This window comes from Suncus etruscus, chromosome 11 (assembly GCF_024139225.1).
Source record: "Suncus etruscus isolate mSunEtr1 chromosome 11, mSunEtr1.pri.cur, whole genome shotgun sequence".
NCBI classification, from domain to species: domain Eukaryota; kingdom Metazoa; phylum Chordata; class Mammalia; order Eulipotyphla; family Soricidae; genus Suncus; species Suncus etruscus.
Window position 1 is genome coordinate 70,107,273 of NC_064858.1, and position 22,490 is coordinate 70,129,762.

The following is a 22,490-nucleotide window of genomic DNA, read 5'->3' on the forward strand; positions in this document are numbered from 1 at the left end:
AAATTTAAAACATGTAGACCATTTAGGAATATCTGAGCATGTAAGCAAGTAGGCTAAAGATATCTTCACAAGGTCAAGGTATTTACTTCTGTGGATTGTGGTTGATGTGTTTGAAAGCTACAGATCTACAGAACAGCCAGGATTTGAGGTGTGTGAGACCCAGGTAAGCCTGTATTGAGACAACAGAATTAATCAGCTTTTCCACATAAAGTATAGAGAGCTAAACAAAGAGATCATTTAAATATAGCTATGCCCCTTTAAATTATTAAATACTAAAGGGTTTTTTTTTTAGGCAAAGTATTTGCAAGGTGAAAATTGTCCAAGTTCTATCTTGTCACACACAGATACTATATGAATTATTCAACTCTACTCTCACCATTACAATTAGAAAAAAATCAGAGATGAAAATCTAGAAGAGATTTTTTTTTTTTGAAGAAATCTCTGTAAGAAATTTCTCAGAAAAATTTTCAAAGCACTTGAGGGCTTTAGAAATGTCCTCACCTCAATATGCAGGCTGTTAAATACTAATATATTTAACAAGTGCCTTTTTAGTGTTTTGTGAAGGAAGGTCAAACATAAAATAATAACAAGACCAAATACATTTTAACCCCACTAATGGATGAAGTCTCATAAATCAATTTTGGAATTTTACCATACAGAAACATGTTCATGGTAATGACATTTTGAAGTTATCTCCATTCATCATCTTTTTAAAAGTTGATGCCTGTGTCAGAGCACCTGAAACCATTCCTTTGTTTCTCAGATATTGCAACATATCACTAACTTAAAACCACACAGGACGCACTAATTACCTGACATCTACTAGTCTGACATTTCTTTTAAATATCTGTTATGCACAAGGGGTATGAAGACGAAAGTCTTTGCACAATCTCAAAGCCATTTTTCTAGCAGAAGATTTTGAGTATTGATAGATGAGACAAGTTGGAGCTAACTTTTTGCATGTTTCAGAAAAATAGAGTCTTAAATTCAGGCTATGTTTTGACTAATTAGAGAGCAGTGAGTCAGTCTACTACTAAGTCCTTTGGTTCACAAACTCCTTGTTCTTTTGTTTGATAATTAAATTATACTTAGATGCTTCCCTTGAAGAATGAACATCTTTTGTTTGTTTGTTTGTTTGTTTTTACTTGTCAGCTGGTTTTGAGTCCAGGGATGAAACCTGCAGGCAGAGCATGTGCTCGACCCAAATGACTTCTTGCTCCCTGCCCTCCAGATATGCAGTGTTAGATTACGGCACCGAAACTTCCATCAGTTGCTTTTCTTTTGTGGGCATTTTGCTTCCGGACACACTCTGTAACTGTTCAGGAAATTATCTTCAGATTCACTGGTTCCTGTAGTGTTAGGAAAGACTGGAGAGTTCAGTGGGCAGAACATGCAGGAGGCCTCGGTTCCATTCCAGAACAATTTCTTGAGCACTTCTAGGGGTGACCTTGAAGCATTGAGCCACAAGTGAACTTCATGTTTCAGAGGCCTTAGCTTTGATGCCTGGACCACAGCTCTCCCCAGCAACCCAGCATGGCCACTGTTGAAAAATGTTCTATTCCTGGGAAGTACCCGAGATTTCTAGGATCTAGAACTTCTAATTATGAATTACTTTAGTGTAGGACTGGAGTCATAGCACAACAAATAGGGTGTTTGCATTATATGCTGCTGACCAGGTTCAATTCCTGGCATCCCATATATTTCCCCGAGCCCTGTCAGTAGTGACCCCTGAGCAGAGTCAGGAGTAAGTTCTGGGCACCACCGGTGTAATCCACAACAAATAAACATAAAGTAACCCCATGAAAATAGCACATATTAGAGAAAGTATCATGGTCTTTTAGTAGAAGAGTCAGCAAATACTGAGTTCTTCATCAATGAACAAATCATGCTCTGTCACTTTTGCATATTTCTCTACTCTCTGTCTCTTGAAACTCTCCTGAAACTCTCCTGATAGGGCCAAGAATGGTCCAGCAAAAACTGTCTCCTAGAGAATACAGAAGAGCACATGTGTTCTTCATGTGCTCCGCTTCACTTTGCAGCAACGAGATCTTTCTAACTAATGAATCCCACCATAACAGGCAGAAAAAAATCACACTACAAGTGTAACAATGGAAAACCACACAGGCAAACACCATGCACATAGAATGAAGATGATATCTCTGATGACCCAAAAAATACTAACCATCAGATTAATCTCTGAGATAAAGAGTTTAGAAGAGAAATATGGGGGATCCTCATGGAAATTAAAGAAAACATATCTCTAGCTGAACAGCACACAAAGATAGAAATCAGAAAACTCCAAAATGAAATAACAGATCGAAAAAACATGGTAGCTGAACTGAAAACTTCAGTAGAAAGCCTGTCCAACAGGGTAACAGCTGCCGATAAAAGATTCAGTAAACTGAAAGATGAAATGCAAAACAACTCCATACAGCAGAAGAGATTGGAAAAGAACCTTAAGGAAAATGATCAGACAATGGAAAAAGTACTCAAAGAAAGTGAACAGATAAAAATAGAAGTCTTTGTGGGGCCGGAGAGATAGCACAGCGGTAGGGTGTTTGCCTTGCAAGCAGCAAATCCAGGTGGTTCGAATCCTGGCATCCCATATGTTCCCCTGTGCCTGCCAGGAACAATTTCTGAGCAAAGAGCCAGGAATAACCTGTAAGCACTGCCGGGTGTAACACTCCCCCCAAAAAAACAAACAAAGAAAATAGAAGTCTTTGATAAACTCAACAGAAACAACATAAGAATCATTGGAGTTCTAGAGGCCCAGGAAGGAGATCCCCAGGAAGAATCAACAGTCAAAGACATCATGTCAGAGAAACTCCTAGAGCTAAAGACTGCATGCAGTCAAATACTACATGCCCAAAGAGTACGAGCTAAAAGAGACCCAAAGAAAAACACCCAAGACACATCCTAGTCACAATGATGAATCCTACAAATAAAAATAGAATACTGAAAGCAGCAAGATTAAAAAGAAAAATTACATTCAAAGGAGCATCCTTAAGATTTACAGCAGATATGTCACAAGAAACTCCCAAGGCCAGAAGACAGTGGTGGGATATTGTGACAAGACTGAATGAAATGGAGACTTCACCTAGAATACTGCACCCAGGCCAACTCACATTCAGGTTTGAAGGAACGATACATATCTTCACAGATAAACAACAGCTTAAAGCTTTACAGAGGCAAAACCAGCCTTAAAAAAAAAAAAAAAACTGAGTGCTCGCTTTAGCAGCACATATACTAAAATTGGAACAATACAGAGAAGATTAGCATGGCCCCTATGCAAGGATGACACGCAAATTCGTGAATCGTTCTATAAAAAAAAACAACTGAAAGGTCTACTTTAAGACAAGACAGATCAGAGACACACCAAACTTATACACAAAATCCCATGATAATCATCTCCCTCAATGTCAATGGACTAAATGCACCAATTAAGAGACACAGAGTGACTAAATGGGTCTAAAAGGTTATTCCAACCTTCTGCTACCCACAAAAACACATGTGACTAATTAGAACAAATATAGACTCAAAATCAAAGGCTGGAGGAAAATCATCCAAACAATACCCTAAAAAAGCTGGGGTGACCATTATTAATACCAGATGACACAAACTTTAGACTCAGAAAAGTTGTAAGAAACAAAGATGGACACTTCGTACTATGTACAACAGAAGGAAATCGCACTACTAAACACATATGCACCCAAAGAGAGACCAGCAAAATATCTAATACAATTATTGGCAAAAATGAAAGAGGATATCAATAATATCACAATAATTATGGGAGACCTCAACATGGCCCTGTCAACACTTGATAGGTCAAACAGACTGAAATCGAACAAAAATATACTAGTCCTGAAAAGAGAAATGGAAAAAAGAGGCCTAGTAGATATAAATATAGGACACTCCATTCCCAGAAACCTGGATATACATACATCTCCAATGTACATGGGTCATTCTCCAGGATAGACCACATGCTGGCACATAAAACATACCTCCATAAAATCAAGAGGATAGAAATTTTGCAGGCTGCTTTCACTGACCACAAGGCTGTGAAATTAAATGTGAACTATAAAGGGATACAGAAGAAGAACTTTAACACCTGGAAATTAAACAGCCTGATACTAAACAACCAGTGGGTCGGAGATGAAATCAAAGAGGAATTCAAAACTTTCCTGGAACAAATGACAATGAAGACACAAACTATCAGAACCTATGGGACACAGCAAAAGTGGTACTGAGAGGAAATTTATAGCTTTGCAAGCACACATGAGGAAGGAAGAAGGGGCATACCTGAATAGCCTGATGATACAGCTTATAAAATTAGAAAATGATCAACAAATGGAACCAAAAATAGGGAGACAGAAGGAAATAACTAAGCTTGGGGCAGAAATCAATGAAGTGGAAACATAAAAAACAATCCAAAATATCAACAAAAGCAGAAGGTGGTTCTTTGAAAAAATAAACAAGATTGATAGCCCATTGGCAACATGCACAAAGAACAAGAAAGAAACTTGATAGCCCATATTAGAAATTAAAAGAGGGAGATCACTACAAATATTGCAGAGATTCAAAGGGTAATTAGAGATGAGAAACTCTATGCCACCAAACATGAGAACCTGGAAGAAATGGATAAATTCTTGGACTCACAACCTTCCACAGTTGAATAAGGAGAATGTAGCATATCTAAACACCCCCATCACCATTGAGGAAATTGAAATGGTAATCAAATGTCTGCTCAAAAACAAAAGCCCAGGCCCAGAAGGATTCACTAATGAATTCTGTCAAACCTTTCAAGAGGAACTACTACCAATCCTGGCCAGGCTCTTTCAAGAAATTGAAAAAACGGGAACACTTCCAAATAGCTTTTATGAAGCCAACATCACCTTGATACCAAAACCAGACAGGAAAAAAAAATTACAGACCAGTATCCCTGATGAACACAGATGCAAAGATCCTCAACAAAATCCTGGTAAAGAGGATCCAATGCCTCATCAAGAAGATCATTCACTATGATCAAGTAGGTTTCATCCCAGGAATGCAAGAATGGTTTAACATCTGTAGATCTATCAACATAAAACACAACATCAACAACAAGAATAAAAATAACACGATCATATCAATAGATGCAGAGAATGCATTTGATAAGGTTCAACATTCATTCATGATAAAAGATCTCAGCAAGGCAAAGGAAAAAAAACTCTCAGTAAGATGGGAATGAAAGGCACCATTCTCAATATAGTTAAGGCCAACTACCACAAGCCAATGGCAAATATTATCCTCAACTGAGAAAAACTAAAATCCTTTCTTCTAAATTCTGGTAAAAGACAAGACTGTCCTTTTTGTTTGTTTGTTTGTTTGTTTATGAGGCTACTCCTGGCTCAGAAATTACCCCCGGCAGGTTCAGGGAACCATATGGAATGCCAGGATTCAAATCACTGTCCTTCTGCATGCAGGGCCTTACCTCCATGCTATCTCTCCAGCCCCAAGACTGTCCTCTCTTACCACTGCTATTCAACATAGCACTGGAAGTACTTGCTATAGCTATCAAGGGAATCCAGATAGGAAAGGAAGAAGTCAAGCTCTCACTGTTTGTAGATGACATGATACTCTACTTAGAAAACCCTAAAGACTCTACCAAAAAGCTTCTAGAAACAATAGATTCATATAACAATGTGCAGGCTACAAAATTAACACACAAAAATCAATGGCCTTTTTATACACCAGTAAAGATAGGGAAGAAATGAACATTAAGAAAATAACCCCGCGGGCCGGGCGGTGGCGCAAAGAGGTAAGGTGCCTGCCTTGCCTGCGCTAGCCTTGGACGGACCGCGGTTCGATCCCCCGCGTCCCATATGGTCCCCCAAGCCAGGAGCGACTTCTGAGCGCATAGCCAGGAGTAACCCCTGAGCGTTACCGGGTGTGGCCCAAAAACCAAAAAAAAAAAAAAAAAAGAAAATAACCCCATTCACATTAGTGTCACAGAAACTCAAATATCTTGGAGTCAACTTGACTAAAGACATGAAGTACCTATACAAAGAAAACTATAAAACCCTGCTCCAAGAAATAAGAGAGGACACACGGAAATGGAAACACATACCCTACTCATGGATTGGTAGGATTAACATAATCAAAATGGCAATACTCCCCAAAGCATTGTACAGATTTAATGTGATCCTCTAAAGGTACCCATGCCATTTTCGAAGAAGTGGATCAAATACTTCTGAAATTCATTTGAAACAATAAACACCTTCAAAATAGCTAAAGCAATCCTTGGGAAAAGGAATATGAGAGGCATTATTTTCCCCAATTTTAAACTTTATTACAGGGCAATAATTATCAAAACAGCCTTAGAGTAGAATAAAGACAGACCCTCAGATCAGTGGAATAGGTTTGAGCACTCAGAGAATGTTCCCCAGACATACAGTCCTAATTTTTGATAAAAGAGCAAGAAATCCTAAATGGAGCAAGGAAAGCCTCTTTGACAAGTGGTGTTAGCACAACTGGTTAGCCACTTGCAAAAAAGTGAACTCAGACACCTAGATAACACTAAAATCCATTTGGATTTTACCTTGATATCAGACCTGGAACACGTAGGTAGTCGAAGAGATAGCACAGCGGCGTTTGCCTTGTAAGCAGCCGACCCAGGGCCTAAGGTGGTTGGTTCGAATCCCGACATCCCATATAGTCCCCCGTGCCTGCCAGGAGCTATTTCTGAGCAGATAGCCAGGAGTAATCCCTGAGCACTGCCGGGTGCATCCAAAACACACACACACACACACACACACACACACACACACACACACAAAAATGAAAAGAAAAAGAACACGTAGGTAAAACACTCCATGACATTGAAACTAAAGGCATCTTTGAGGAAACAGCACTCTCCTAACAATTGGAAGCAGAGATAAACAGATGGGACTATATTAATCTGAGAAGCTTCTGCACCGCAAAGGAAATATTGTCCAGGATACAAGAGCCACCCACTGAATGGGAGAAACTATTCACTCAATACCCATCAGATAAGGGGCAAATATCCAAAATATACAAGGCACTGACAGAAATTTACAAGAAAAAAAATCTAATCCCATCAAAAAATGGGGAGAAGAAATGAACAGACATTTTGACAAAGAAGAAATACAAATGGCCAAAAGTCACATGAAAAAATGCTCCACATCACTAATTATCAAAGAGATGCAAATAAAAACAATAAGGTACCATCTCAGGCCACAGAGATTAGCACACATCACAAAAAATGAGAACAAGCTGTATTGGCGGGGATGTGGAGAAAAAAGAACTCTTATTCACTGCTGGTGGGAATGCCATTTAGTCCAACCTTTATGGAAAGCTATATGAAGATTCCTCCAAAAACTGGAAATTGAGCTCCCATACAATCCAGCTATACCATTCCTAGGGATATACCCTAGGAACACAAAATTTCAATACAAAAATCCCTTCCTCACACCTATATTCATTGCTGTACTATTTACAATAGCCAGACTCTGGAAACAACCAAGATGCCCTTCAACAGATGAATGGCTAAAGAAACTGTGGTACATATACACAATGGAATATTATGCAGCCATCAGGAGAGATGAAGTAATAAAATTTTCCTATACATGGATGTACATGGAATCTACTATGCTGAGTGAAATTAAGCCAGAGGGAGAGAGATAGACACAGAATAGTCTCACTCATCTATGGGTTTTAAGAAAAATAAAAGACATTTTTGCAATAACTCTCAGAGACAAAAGAGATGAGAGCTGGGAGGTCCAGCTCACAATGTGAAGCTCACCACAAAGACTGGTGAGTGTAGTTAGAGAAATAACTACACTGACAACTATCATAACAATGTGAATGAATGAGGGAGGTAGAAAGCCTGTCTTGAGTACAGGCGGGAGTAGGGTGGAGAGGAGGGAGATTCTGGACATTGATGATGGGAATGTTGCACTGGTGAAAGGGGGTGTTCTTTACATGACTGAAACCCAACCATAATCATGTTTGTAATCAAGGTGTTTAAATAAAGATATTAATAAAAAACAAGAAATTGAATTTAAAAATGGTTTTGTATTTAAAAACGAATTTTAAAAAAGAAAAAATCATGCTCTGTTTTGACAGGCGATGTTTTTATTTATTTATTTATTTATTTATTTATTTGGGTCACACCTGGCAGCACTCAGGGGTTACTCCTCGCTCTATGCTCAGTTATCTCTCCTGGCAGGCTTGGGGGACCATGTGGGATGCCGGGATTCGAACCACTGTCCTTCTGCATGCAAGGCAAACGCCTACCTCCAAGCTATTTCTCCAGCCCCATGACAGAAGATGTTTGATAAATTCCCCAACTGCCTCTGTCTCTCAAGGATACTTTTGCCACTTTCCTGCTTCTATCCTTCCAACATTCCACCTTATTTTTTTTTCCTATAGCACTTAACACCATCTGGGGTCATTATTTGCCTTTTTGTGCCCTGTACCCTGTCATTGACAATAGAACTTTCTTAGGCTGAGATTTTACATCTTCTGTCTATTCTCATTTCTTCCTCACCTAAGAGTGATGCACTCAACAGATCTGTGTCAAATTAATGAATCTAGAGAATATGAACAACTTTGCAAAGAGTGGAGGGAAATGCAGTCATACCAGATGGTTTGAAAATGAAGACTTATGTGTACAAGCATAGACATTGTAAACAGAAGATACACAGACCCATTCACTCATCTCTACCTACATGCATTTCTGACTCTCTTGGAAGGCTTTGCTGGATGTTGTTACCTGTGGCTGTCCCTGGGAGCCAGAGGGTATAATTATATGTGGAGAAGTGTTAATGGTGAGATGAAAGAAAGTGGGGTTTTCACAGTTTTCCCTTATAGCTTTTAAATATCAATATGCACATATATTAAATAGTCAAAAGCTAACTTTCGCCAAGTGTCTGACTCCTAATAGAGATAGAATGAGTAGACAGAAGCCCACAAGGCAGACAAGGGGGTTCAGTTTTCCAGGGTAAGAGGGAAGAAGACTCAGAAAGCTGGTAAGGTCTTTGTACCTTTGGTCCAGAAGAATTTAAGTACCTTCATCCTAAAGCCCACACATGTTTCTTTTGGCTTATCTTTGTCCCCACTCCCAACTTTCACAGGGGCCATTCTCCCTCCTTTCTGTAGGGACTTTACAGTTCTGTGCCTTCACATAAGTGATTCCATCTGCTCTAGTGTCTACTTAAAAAAATTCTATTTATTAATGTGTTTGGTTTTTAATATCACACCCTACAGGGCTTAGGGCATTCTCCTGGCTCTGTGTTTGGAAATCATTCCTTGTAGTGCTCTGGGGACCCTATGCCATTCCTGGTATGTGTACAAGGCAACATACCATTAACCCTTGTCCTATCTTTCCAGCCCTTTCTTATTCTTAAAGTTATATCCTTTCTCTCTGTGTGTTTTTTCCCAGAAACCTGTTTTTATTTCAATGTAGAACAGAATATCATTTTTACAAGCCTCATGGATCTTTGTGTGTGTGTGTGTGTGTGTGTGTGTGTGTGTGTGTGTGTGTGTGTGTAGGTGTTTGTACTCCTCCAAGTGACTTGCTAGCTTGAGCTATCACTCACCCTTTTACGTATTCCCTGCCTAGTGTGGAGAATAAGTGCCTCTTCTGCCTGACAATTACTCTGCTCCTTTGCATCCTGGAACTGATCTGTTAAATTTTCGATTCAGAATAATTTTGCTAACAGGTCAGGGAACGTCACCTCTCTAGAGCAGTTTTAGGAAGTGAGAGTCCTGAGGACTCTGCCATAGAAGAATGTTCACCTGGACCCTTCTGGAGGGGAGGGAGAAGGCAGGGGCTGGGCCTCTGCATTTGAGCCCTTCCCACCAATGAATGAGACCTGGAGACCCAACACCTATACTCAGTTCAAGGAGCCACAAAATAATCGTCATCAAAAAGTTGTTTTCAGAAAAGAGATTTCTACAGAGCTCTTCAGAGTCCCCTTAAAAAGGGTTAGATTTCAAACAAAGACAAAAAGCAGATTAAAGGCATGAGCAGATCCACAAAAAGAATGTTTCCACCAGCAGGAAAAGAGCACTCAGGCTCCTTAGCAAACAAAGATTGCAAAGGTCCTGGGGCAAGTTGGGCCATGAGTTCACCTTGGCAGGATTTTTCTTAGTGGTGGGAAAACACCCTGCACACTGGGCTCCTCTCATGAACTTGACTTGTACATTTGCCAGATTCACCAAAAACTTTCAGTCCTGCCTCCTTCCCATGTAGGTCTCCCTGGAGAAGACAGGCTGCTCATGATGACTTTAGAATTCCTTCTGTGACCTTCATAGTTTTCACTGTAAATCAGCATCTTCTGGCTTGTAGGCATCAGACAAGCTGCATTCCTGTGACTGTGTCCCCAAGACTTCAGTGTTCTGGTAACTTGCTGATTAGATCAGCATTCTGACTCTGCAGGGCTGAGGAACAAAGGTTGGCTAAACTAAAGGCACTGGAATCATTTCCCTACCCCCACCTGGCCCCCTCCTGAAGCCCTGAGAGATCACTCCCTAAAGCTCCAGAGATCTGGTGGACAAATGTTTATACAGGAGTACTAGTTCCCTGACAGGCACTGGGCACACCAGGGCATATCTCAAGCTCCCCAGTGTGGGCAAGCTAGTACAAGGGTAAGGGGTTTGCCTTACAAACACAGCTTACCACATTTTGATCCCCAGCATTGAATATGATCCCCTGAGCACTATTGGGCATAACCCCTAAGCACGGAGCCTTGAGTAACCTTTGAGCATCACTGGGTATGGTCCCAATGTGCCCCCTCCCCGAAAATAATAAGTAATCATAAACCTTAACAGATAGTTGAAAGCAAAGCAAATCTTTTGTTGTTGTTTTTCATTTGATTTGGGGGGGGGGCACACATATTTGTTTATTTTGGGGCCACACCTACCAGTGCTCGGTGATCACTTTTGACTCTGCACTCAGGGAGCACTCATGGTGAGGCTAAGAGTTATGTGTGGTGTTGGGGATTGAGCCCAGGTCAGCTGAGTGCAAGGCAAGTGCCCTCCATACACTCTGGTCCTGCAAAGCAAGTCTTTCACAGAAACTGTGCAGACTCTAAGCTGTTTGATTAAACAGTTTCTCTTCTTGCTTTGACCAAGTTAGTGTAGGGCACTGTGCTGTAACCACATAAGTGTATACTGAAGTTCTTGGTTCCTCACACACTATGTTCAGTACTAGGCAAGGCTATCTCTTGGTGTCTACCTTTGTCTTCTATACGAAGGGAAGCAATGTTGTTACCCACTCCGAAGTTTGCTTCAAGTGACAGGTATGGAGATACATCCTTTGCTGGTGGGAATGATGTCCAACTCTTCCTGTCGAAGAGCTGAGCAGTCATGTGACCCCATAATTCCACTTTAGGGCATCTACCATCAGGATTTAAAAACATTAATTCAGGGGCCGAATCAATAGCACAGCGGTAAGGCATTTGCCTTGCACGAGCCAACATAGGACAGACCCTGGTTGGAGTCCTGGCATCCCATATGGTCCCCGAGCCTGCCAGGAGTGAATTCTGAGTGAAGAGCCAGGAGTAACCCCTGAGCACTGCCGTGTGTGACTCAAAAACAAAAACAAATAAAAAACATTAATTTAAAAGCACGTATGCACACCATTATTCACTGCTGCAATAAAATACAATAGCTAAGACAGGGAATCAGCCTAGATGTCCAACCACAGATGAATGGATTATGAAGATGTAGTATATGTGCACAGTGGAATATTATGTGCTACAAGGAATGATGAAATCAGGCAATTGGCTATAACCTGGTTGGTACTGGAAGAGAGCATGTTGAGTAAAGTCAGCCAGAGAGGAAAGACAAACACAGATGATCTGACTTATCTATGGTATATAGAATAACTACATAAGGAAATATAGTCAAGGAGGGATGCCTAGATAACCCTTGAAGCCAGAGCTTAGAGAGAAGTACAGAGAAGAAAAGAAATCAAGGAGAGAAGGAAAATAAGAAAGGGAAGAAATGGGACAATAGGGCTTCAGTTATACTGGTGAGATGGGAAAGTGGTATATATATATATAAACCCAAAGCATAGACTCAACAACACTGAAAACATGAGATGTAAGCTGCCACCATTTAACTTTGTAATGTGTTTGTCAAGGTGACAGGCAAGGGCTTGGGGTGAGGTTGTGGATGAGGAAGTATCTGGAAGGAAGGAGTGGTGAGATCAGTGTTGCTATATTATATGCCTAAAATTCAACTATTTTAATTAATCTATTTTTATTTTTTTGAGGCTTCATAGCTACTCATTAAGGGTGATCAGTTTACAAAGTGAGCCTTTTAAAATAATAATTGCATGTATTATTGGTTGGCAATACTTTCAATTTCTGGAGTATAGCCTTTCTCTTCTGTATTGTACAAATTATCGCACCCACCACCACAGTTCTGACACTTGCCAGGATCAAAGTCACCTACATTTTTTTTCCTTTGGGGGATCTGTTTCAGGAACACAAGCTATGGATCATGGGCTATGAAACTGGCCAAAAAAATGTGAAGAAGAAAATTAGTAAGTTTACAGAGGCAAACCCAATAAATTTGACTGTTCATTTCTAAAAAAAGAAAAAGAAAAATGCAGCCATTGTATACTGCAAGACTCAGATCTGAAGAATATTTGTATCATCATATTTGTATCATTCATGTGTATATTTGTATCATGCATTGTGTTCAGTCAATGAGAATGGTGATATAAATATAAATATATAAATGTAAAAATATAATGTTTAGGAGTCTCAGAGTAAGGAAAAGAGTTGTAATGAGAGTTAATGTTTTCCAACATTAGGAATTCAACAAAAGGGCCCGAAGAGATAGCACAGCGGTGTTTGCCTTGCAAGCAGCGGATCCAGGACCAAAGGTGGTTGGTTAGAATCCCGGTGTCCCATATGGTCCCCTGTGCCTGCCAGGAGCTATTTCTGAGCAGACAGCCAGGAGTAATCCCTGAGAACCGCCGGGTGTGACCCAAAAACCAAAAAAAAAAAAAAAAAAAAAAAGAATTCAACAAAAGATGTCAAAAAGTGAAAGAAAGTGGTAGAATAGTGTGGGACTACTGGGATTGATCTGATTCTCCCTCATTCAGTATATGATTTGTTAATCACTGGTTGGAAACATCTTTGAAAGTAGCATCTTGGATTGATGTTTAGACCACCTGGTCCCGCCTCTAGATGTGGTTGTGGTCCTTTCCCTCAGATTAAATACTCAGGTTGAGAGGAAGTTGGTCTCTTGCACCAGACCTCCAGGAGCTGGCTGCTTTATAGAAGCAAAGGGCAAAGGTGGGGAACTCCTGAAAATCCGTTTCTCCCTCCATGTGTATGCGTGTGAATTATTCTCCAGACCTCCATTCACTTCCAGACCCACATCTCTTCAGTGTTCTGGTGTTTGAATCTGAGGACTTTATTCAATAGAATGGCAGTTAAGAACATTAAAAAGAAATCCAAAGATCTACATTACCTATTATGGACTTTATTTAAATGAGTTGTCACTTGTGGGAGCAGAGTGATAGCACAGACAGGTAGGTCATTTGCTTTGCACACAGCCGACCTGGGTTCAATCCCCAACATCTGATATGACCCCACAAGCCTGCCAGGTGTGATCCCTGAGTGCAGAGCCAGGAGTAAGCAATCCCTGAACGCTGTCAGATGTAGCCCAAAAAGCAAGCAAAATAAAAAAAAAAATTAAGGAGTTCTCACTTCTGGTTTGTTTTGGGGAGTGGGAAGGTAGGTAAGAAGAGAGTACTCTCATTTTATTTCATGTATAATTAAAGTACTTAAACCTATATGTGTATACTATTGTTATTTTAGAGAATAAAGTATGAAAAATATCTACATTGGAAATAGTTATTTCTCATTTTTTCCTTGATTTGGAGCCACACTCAATGGTGCTCAGTGACCACTTCTGACAGAACCTAGACAGAACTTGACAGAACTTAGAGGACCCTACATAGTGCTGGGGATTGAACCCAGGTCAGTGCCTTACTACTATTAATTCAGAAATATTCCTACATTAGCTCCATAAATCCACTGTCTTGAAAATATCTAACATTTAGAATCACCCTGACAGATTAAAATAAATTTTTGGAGGGTGTATGTGAGGGGAGTGTCTTGTGCCAGTTTAGTTGATGTTCAAGATTCATTCATGATCCCTGCTCAGGATCCATTCATAATCCATCTCACCTATACCTACATGGGTGCCAGCATCCATCCGATTGTGGTCCCACCTGAACCCCTATACCATTTCTCAGTGTGCCCCACCCAAGTAAATCTTTGTGTCTTCATTATCTTGGTTGTTCATTAAAGTGCAAATGGGTCACCAAAATTAGTTGTAGGCAAGTTCAGAGGTTCTTAACAATTGTAGATATTGCCCCCAGAGATCAGAGACAATGTGAGTCCTCTGAGTGGGTTCTAAAATTTCAAAACCCTGCTCCTAACCTAGAGGTGCCTGCAGAGCGAAATAGAAGGAGCAGGAATGATAGCACAATGGGTAGGGCATTTGCCTTACACGCAGCCAACCTGGGTTCGATTCCTAGCATCTCATATGGTCCCCAGAGCCTGCCAAGAGTGATTTATGAGCAGAGTCAGGAGTAAGGCCTGAGCACCACCAGATGTGGCCCCAAAGCAAAACAAATAAAAACATTAAAAAAAAAAAAGAACACAATAGGAAGGTTGAATGAGAGGTAATCATTTCGCAACTAGGACTGACTCAGCTACAGATCTTAGTGCAGTGCTGGAAGCCTCTGCCTGTGAAAGAAATCTGTGGGAATACTGAAAATTGAAAGGCAAAGACAAAGGGTATAATAAATGATAACAATAATAGCATAAGGTGCTTTGTGCCTTCATCATCTCTTTCATCCGTGGTTCTTAGGGCACTTTATAGACGAGTAATAAGCACTGTGGTGGGACCACTCCACCTTTTATCAAAGGATCTCGGACACTTTCCCAGTCTCTCACAATGTAGGAAGCATTATTATCCCCATTTTATATGAAAGTAAATAGAGGCAGGGAAGTTAAGCAACGTGCCCAAAACTTGGCCAGGGTCGCTGACTCAGCCACTGCTGATTCCGGGGAAACTGGTCTGAGACAAGTGATGAATGGATGTGACTTAAGTATTGACTGAGTTCATTTAAAGCCTATGATTTCTACATGAATATTCAGTGCTTGACTCCCTCCCTCCTTTCCATTCCTCTCCACACTGTCCCATTTACACTAGACACTGATGTACCTTTTTTGAACCATTCTCTCATGGTCAATTATACCAGCCTACTGTGAGAAGTAGCTGTGTGTGAGCTGATTTCATAGTAAAGTTGAATTTAAGGTGATTATTTTTTCTTCATATTTTTTGGGGGGAGGATTACACCTAGCATTCCTCAGGGATCACTGCTGGTGGTGCTGAGGGTTTCATATGGGGTGCCAGGGTTGGAACTGAGGTCTTCCCCAGGGAAGGTAAATTCTTTATCCCTGTATTTTCTCTCTGAGAATTTAAGCAGCATGTCCACCAGCTCTCAACTTAACTTCAGGCCTTTTATATATACATGACGACCTTTCTAAGAAAAATCGCTCTTGATAACACACACGGCACATATTACCGTAACTGTTAAATGCTCAGTTCCATTTTCTCTCCATAAAACTCAGAAAAGCTTGGGTCATTGACGCTCTAGCGGTGTACCCAGGTTAGCACCTGCGAAATTCAGCCTCTTTAAAGCATTCACGGGGGAAGGTGTTCATTTCCTGACAACTTTTCCAGGGAAAGCCAAGAGGAGAGATCGCGGGGAAACGCGTCGCCCTCTTGATCTTGAGCTGATTCCCGCGGCCTTCTGCAGCCGCAGAGAGAGTCTACCCACCTTCTTCCCTGCTCCCCCGAAGCCGATAGAAAGCAGATAGAGGTGCTAGGTAAGTGCATGTTGGGTGCTCTGCTAGGTCCTAAATTGGTGATTCGACCCGCGATCCCGGGGAGAAGACTGCGCCCCGGTACTAATGATTAGAAGCCCGAAGCCTATCTACCCCTGACCCAGCCAATTAGGGGACCAGTATTCCAGGATCCCCGGGCCCGTGAAGGCTGGGGAGGGAGCCTGAGCATCCTCAGCACCAAAGCCAGTCTTGGAGCTCGGGAGGAGAGCTTGGCTGAGAAGCCCGAGTCTCCAGGAGGAGGCGTGGAGACGCGCCGGTAAAGAGGAGAAGTCAGTGCGGCGGGGAAACTCGTGTTCACGCTCGTTGCGCGCTCTGGAAAGTTCTTCTGTCCGGCCTGGTCTTCCCACCGGAGTCCCCAAAGTTCTGCCAGGAGGGAGCGGGGACAGGCTGCAGTCCTCGGCGAGTGTCCCCGACCCGGAACCAGCGCCAGGGCCCTTTGGGAACCACGCTAGGGAGTTTCCCTGCCAGACTCGGGGTTGGACTTTAAAGGGAGCGTGGGGGCGCGGGGCACCGGGGCGCAGACGCTGGCGCCAGCCCAGGAATGCGCGGCCCAGCTCGAGCCGCCAGCGCCGGCACGAGCGGCCACAGCGTCGCGCACCTGAGGCCGGGAAGCGCCGGAGAGGGGCTAGGCCCGCCCCGTCCCCGCCCCTTACCGAGCAGACCACGCCCCTACAGACACGAACCCGCCCACTCCCCAGTCTCCGTGCCCGGCTGGCCGCGCCTAGGCCACGCCCGTCCCCGCAGGATCACGCCCCAGACCTGCCCCCTTCGCCCCGGCCACGCCCCTTTCGCGCCGCTCGGCAGTTTCCGCCGCGCTTCGGCGCTGCTCGGCTGCGCTCCCGCCCCGCGCTCCGTCCGTGCGTCCCGCCGGGGTAGCTGGCGGCGTCCGTCGTTGTGTCCGGTCCCACGGCTGGGGACTGCGGCGCGCGTGCGGCCGCGCGGAGCCTCTGAGCGCCCCAACCCCTACAACGCCCCGTTTGATCCAGGTGAGCCCCCGATCGCCCAGACCCGCAGGTCCCGGCGAGGGCAGCGCGTGGCGCGCTCCGGGCGCTGCTAGGGCGCGCGGGGCCGGGGCCGCGGCCAGGGCGGGCTGGCCGAGGATGGGGACAGGCCCGGGCAGGTGTTCGGTGGCGGCCCGCGCGGGCTGCGGGTGCGGGGTTCGGCGCGCGGGGTCCCCGGCCCCCTGGCCCCGCGGCCGCCCTGACTCCCCTTTGTGTTTTCCGCAGCGCCCGGCCGTCGGGGGGTGTTCCCGGGCGCTCCCGCGCTGCCCCGCCGGAACATGGCGACGGGCGGCTACCGGGCGGCGGGCGGCAGCACGGCCGACTTCCTGGAGGAGTGGAAGGCGAAGCGCGAGAAGCTGCGCGCCAAGCAGAGCGCCCCGGGCCCGGCCGGCGCGGACGCGGGGTCAGGGTCCGGGGCCGGGGCCGGGTCCGGGTCCGGGGCCGCCGCCGCCGCCGCACCTGCCGCCCCTGTGCCCGGGAACTGCAGCGCGGGGCCCGGCGGCGCCCGGCGGCCCGAGGACGACCCCGCGCCCGCAGCTGCGCCGTCCGGGGCGGCCGGCGCGTCTCCCGTCCCCGCCGACGACGACGAGCGCGACGGCGGCCCCGAGCCGGGCAGGAACTCGGGGCCCAGCGCCAGGAAGGGCAAAGGGCAGATCGAGAAGCGGAAGCTCCGGGAGAAGCGCCGCTCCACCGGCGTGGTCAGCATTCCCGCCGCTCAGGTGAGCGAGCTCCGGGGGCGCGGTAGGGGAAGGGGGCGCCACTCGCGTGGCCAGCGTCCCCGTGCCCCAGGGGGCCCGCAGGGGCCAGGGGAGCTCCACCGGAATGGTCAGCATCCCCGCTGCCCAGGTGAGCCGGGCATGTGCGACCCCCACCACTCACCCCAACTCTCCCCTGCCCCAATTTCCCCATCTCCAACCCCCCCAACTCTCCCCAGCCCTGACTCTCCCCAGACCCAACTCTCCTCCTACCCAAACTCCCCAATCAACTCTTCCCCGCCCCACCTCTCCCCCACCCAACTCTTCCACACCCCCACTCTTCCCCCACCCAACTCTCCCCTACCCCAGCTCTTCCCCACCCCAACTCTTCCCCCACCCAACTCTCCCCTACCCCAACTCTCCCCTACCCCAACTCTCCCCCACCCCAACTCTTCCCTCACCCAACTCTGCCCTACCCCAATTCTCCTTCTGCCCCAACTGTCCCCCTACCCCAACACTTCCCACTTTTCAGGTCCTGCTTTCCTAGCGCCTGCGCCTTCCCAGCTCCTGTGTGTGAACCCCAAGTCAGCTTGTCAGAAAAAGAGCATGGGGTGTGCTCCATAGAAACTGGTTTCCAAGCAGTGCATGCACCCAATGGTACTGTGCGCCCATGTGAATACACATGCCAACGCCCATGTGAATACACATGCCAACATGCACATTAACGTGCTAATACACACAAACACACCAGCATAAACATCAACATACATGCCAGTGAACACATGCCAACAGGCCGACACACAAATGTCAACAAGCACACATGCCAACACACTCTAGTATGCTAAGCATGTACCGACACACCAATGTGCAATACACACTAATATGCACACATGCTAACACAGATGACACACTAACACATGGATTAACATGTACAGATGCTAGCACACACTAACACACAAGACGTGTTAGCTTGCACACAGGCCAGCAAACATGCTAGCATGCATGACGCCATGATGTATGCTAACATGCTAACTTATGCACTTGCTAACATGTGCCAGCATGCACACTAACATGGGTACACTAACACAGACTCATATGTTCACATGCTTCCATGGGAACATGTGCCCTCGTAGTGACTGGCATTAGCTTGTCATGTGATTCAGTGCTCATCCTTTACCCTATCTGGAAGTATTTGGGAAGGTTCTATGGTACTTGCACTGCACTTCCATGCCTTTTGGAAGAGCCTGAGAGGTTTGAGGGCCCCAGTGTCCCTTTGTGTTGAGAAGCATGTTGTGCGGGCATAAAATACCTGCCTCTTTCTACTCCCATTACTCCTCTGGATCTTCCCTTTGCCCAGTAGACTGGGAATGATCACAGCCTGAAGCTCATGTTTCTCAGCAGCTTTTCAGGTTGTTCTTATTTATTTTTAAACATCTAGTCTTCTGATTTGCTGAATTTTTTGTATACAACCTATCATTGAGAGTTTATTAACTTTTATTGTGGCTTAAGTAAAAGCACTTGCGGGGTTAGCTAACCTCTTCCCATCCCCATCCTCAGATTTTCAGATTGATGTGATTTGCTGTACCTGAAAAACTCAGGGGTTTTTAGGGAGGGTTTCAGGGAGATTTCTATCAGGCAGCAAAACTATCCTCTGCGGTTAGATCTGTTACTCATTAAATTGCTTTAAAAGGAATTCATCAGAGTGGTAATCAGATTTCTAGGGCTTTTCTCTTTTTTTTTTTGGAGTTAAAAATATGAAGATGAAGGGAAACCGAATACAAAGTTTAAAAAAAAAAGACATTCCTCAACTTTCTTTTTCTTTTTAAAAGTTCAAATAAAACAATTTGTCATTTTCAATCATTTACCCACTGTTCATCTGACTAGGAGGGTGTGTGTCTTATTTTGGGAACTAGCTTGGCAAGCCTTAAACTGGCTGCCAGGGCTGAAACTCATTTTTCAAGTACCTTTCTTGCTTTTCTAGAACATGGTACTTGTTTACTGGCCCTGGTCAATGCAGTGCATCTTGTGAGACCCTAAGCAGCACTCTTTGTCAATCCTGGCGCTTTGTTTTTGTGTCCGGAAGCATAGTGCTTCCACTATCATTGAGCACAGTACTCTGGAATGTTTTTCATTTGGGTGTTGGCAACTCCTAAATTTAATCTTCCTTAAAAACAAACAACCCAGGGTACCATTTTTTTCTTTTTTCCTTTGGTCTATGGAATTTGAACTTTTTTTTTTTTTTTTAATAAACTAGGGAACTAAGGACTACTTTTCTTTTCATGGTAACTATGGATCTATTGCATGTGGTAGGACCCAAGAGACCATGGAAATGTTTTCACTACAGTATTTAGTGAGCTAGACCTACTTCAGGAATGCCTGTCCTGCATATTTCTGGAGTGTGTGTGTGTGTGTGTGTGTGTGTGTGTTTGTTTTTAAACAATCAGTGTTGTCTTTAAGATAGTTTAATAATGATGAAGCACATTACACCAAACTTTAAGGGTGAACCACTTTCATGTCTATACATTGTCACTTTGTTCCATTTATTTTTTCTAGTAGTAGTTTCAGCATTGAGATTGGAATTTTTGTTTAATATTTAAAAAAGCCATCATACACGATAGAACTATTAGGTATAAAAATATTGTAAAAGCTGAAAAGCACCTGTCTATTAAAATTCAAAGTAGGTTGGCTTTACTTGTAAAATTGAGGTGCCTCTTTTGTTTTCATATAGTGTGCCCTATCCAATATTGATTGTTAGATTAGCATGTAACTAGTTTGCAAATAGTCCTATTGGGATGTTTGATAAATAACACGTTCCTTTTAAAAACTAAGATCTGGAGAGATAGTATAGTGGGTATGTGTACTGTAATACAGTGAGAAGGGCACTTGTCTTCCAAGCAGCTGACCTGAGTTTAATTCCAGACATCCCATATGGTTCCTTGAGTATTGCCAGGAGTGATCCCTGAGTGCAAAGCCAGTAGTAAGCCAAGCTTCACTGGACATGGCCCCAAACAAAACAAAACAAAACAAAATAAACTATTAAACTGTGATGCGTTTATTAGACTTCCATCAGCTTTCTTGATAGAGGAGTGTTCAGAATTGCTTCAGGAGCAGTGAGTTTGGCTAGGAGGCCCTGGGTCCAGTCCTCATCCCAACAAAAACAATTCACTAAAAATAGAACCAAATAAAATATAATAAAGGTGTCAGCTGAATGGGGCCGGAATGATAGCACAGTGGTAGGGCGTTTCGTTTGCCTTGCACTTGGCCAACCCAGGGTTTGTTTCCTGGCATACTATATGGTTTTCTGAGCCTGCCAGGAGCAATTTCTGAGTGCAAAGCCACAGTTGTTCTTGCTATTTTTTCTTACGAAGAGCTTTCCTCAAAATATTTGACTATATTGGGGGATGGTGATAATAGCTTAAATTAGGTAATTTTGATGTGACACACTGCCAGTATTTTTTTTGGACCACACCCGGCAGCATTCAGGGATTACTCAGAAATCAGAAATTGGGGTTGGAACGACAGTGCAGTGGTAGGGCATTTGCCTTGCACACAACTGATCCAGGACAGACCTCGGTTCGATCCCTGCGTCCCATATGGTCCCCCAAGCTAGGAGCGATTTCTGAGTGCATAGCCAGGAGTAACCCTTGAGTGTCAAGAGGTGTGACCCAAACAACAAAAAACAAACAAACAAAACAAAAACAAAAAAAAGGAAATCTCAGAAATTGCTCCTGGCAGTTTCGGGAGATCATATGGGATGCTGGGGCTCGAACATGGGTCCATCGTAGATTGGCTAAGTGCAAGGCAAATGCCCTACCGCTGTGCTATCGCTCTGGCCCTGCCAGTAATTTTGTGTCTGTTATTGGAGCAGTCAGACCCCATGACACTGCAAAATGTGCTAAGTACAGAGAAGAGTCACATATGATCTCCGGGGCCAGGCTCTGGGCAACAGAATGAGGCCACAGTATTAACTCTGGAAAAGTTAGGGTTCTGGACTTCAGGGCTGTGGGGCTGGACCAGGGCTTTGGGGAGTGAGTGCACTTTGGACTCACAGTATGCGAGTAGAAACAAGAGTCCTGAAGGAGGCTGAATTGGAGGGGACCCGAACCCCGATGTCACTGCCAGAAGAAACTGGGTGGACCTGCGCTCTCTCCATGGCTCTGGACTAAAGTGCTGGATTTTTGCCCCAACAGCAGCCCTGTGTGGCCCCCAAGTATCTCTTCCTTTGCTGGGCTGCTGCACTCTCTAGGAGTACCTCCTGCTCAGCAGGCCTAATAGCACATGTCTGCCAGGCGTTTCCAGTGCTCGGACTTGGTGATGCACAGTGGCTCCAGCTTGAGGGTCTTGGGACCCTACAGCAACTGCACAGTGGCTCAGGGCCTCCAGGACCTGAGTGGTGGTGGTGGTGGTGATTCTCTCTGGGACAGGGTCTTGAGGTGCTCTAGGGCCACTTGGTGGGGGGGTGGGTCGGACTGAAGCCTCAAGGATCACTCTGAGGTGGTTGGTGGTTGGTTCCTTCTTCCCTCTTCCTCTCCCTTCAACCCTCCATTCCTATTCTCTTTTTTCTTCACTCTCTTCTCTCTTCCTCTCCTTCCTCCCTTCCCCCTCCTTTACTTTCTCTCCCTTCCTCTCTTCTTTTTCCTTTTTTCCTCCCCTCCTTTCTCCCCTCTTCTCCCTTCCCTCATCTTTTCCCCTTTTCCCTCCCCTCTCCCTCCTCACCTTCTCTCCTCTTTTCCCCTTCCTCCCCCTCCTTTTCCTTTCCTCCTCCCTCACCTGCCCTCCTCCCTCTATTCCCCACCTCTCTTCTCCATTAATATGCTGGGGATTGAACTCAGCAGCCTCCTGTGCTCTGA

General features: G+C 44.5%; 1 protein-coding gene and 1 non-coding gene across 2 annotated transcripts in view; both read left to right on the top strand.

Moving 5' to 3' along the window:
- The first annotated feature begins 3,222 nt into the window (after positions 1-3,222).
- On the top strand, positions 3,223-3,329 carry LOC126023593 (U6 spliceosomal RNA). Its single transcript, XR_007500706.1, has one exon. It is a non-coding gene; the product is annotated as a U6 spliceosomal RNA (small nuclear RNA).
- Positions 3,330-17,223: 13,894 nt separating this feature from the next.
- PAWR (pro-apoptotic WT1 regulator) overlaps positions 17,224-22,490 on the top strand; it is a 66,267-nt gene continuing 61,000 nt past the window's right edge. Inside the window, exon 1 of the mRNA XM_049783541.1 lies at positions 17,224-17,664. Coding sequence (XP_049639498.1) covers positions 17,224-17,664 — 441 coding nt within the window. The remainder of the gene's footprint in view (positions 17,665-22,490) is intronic.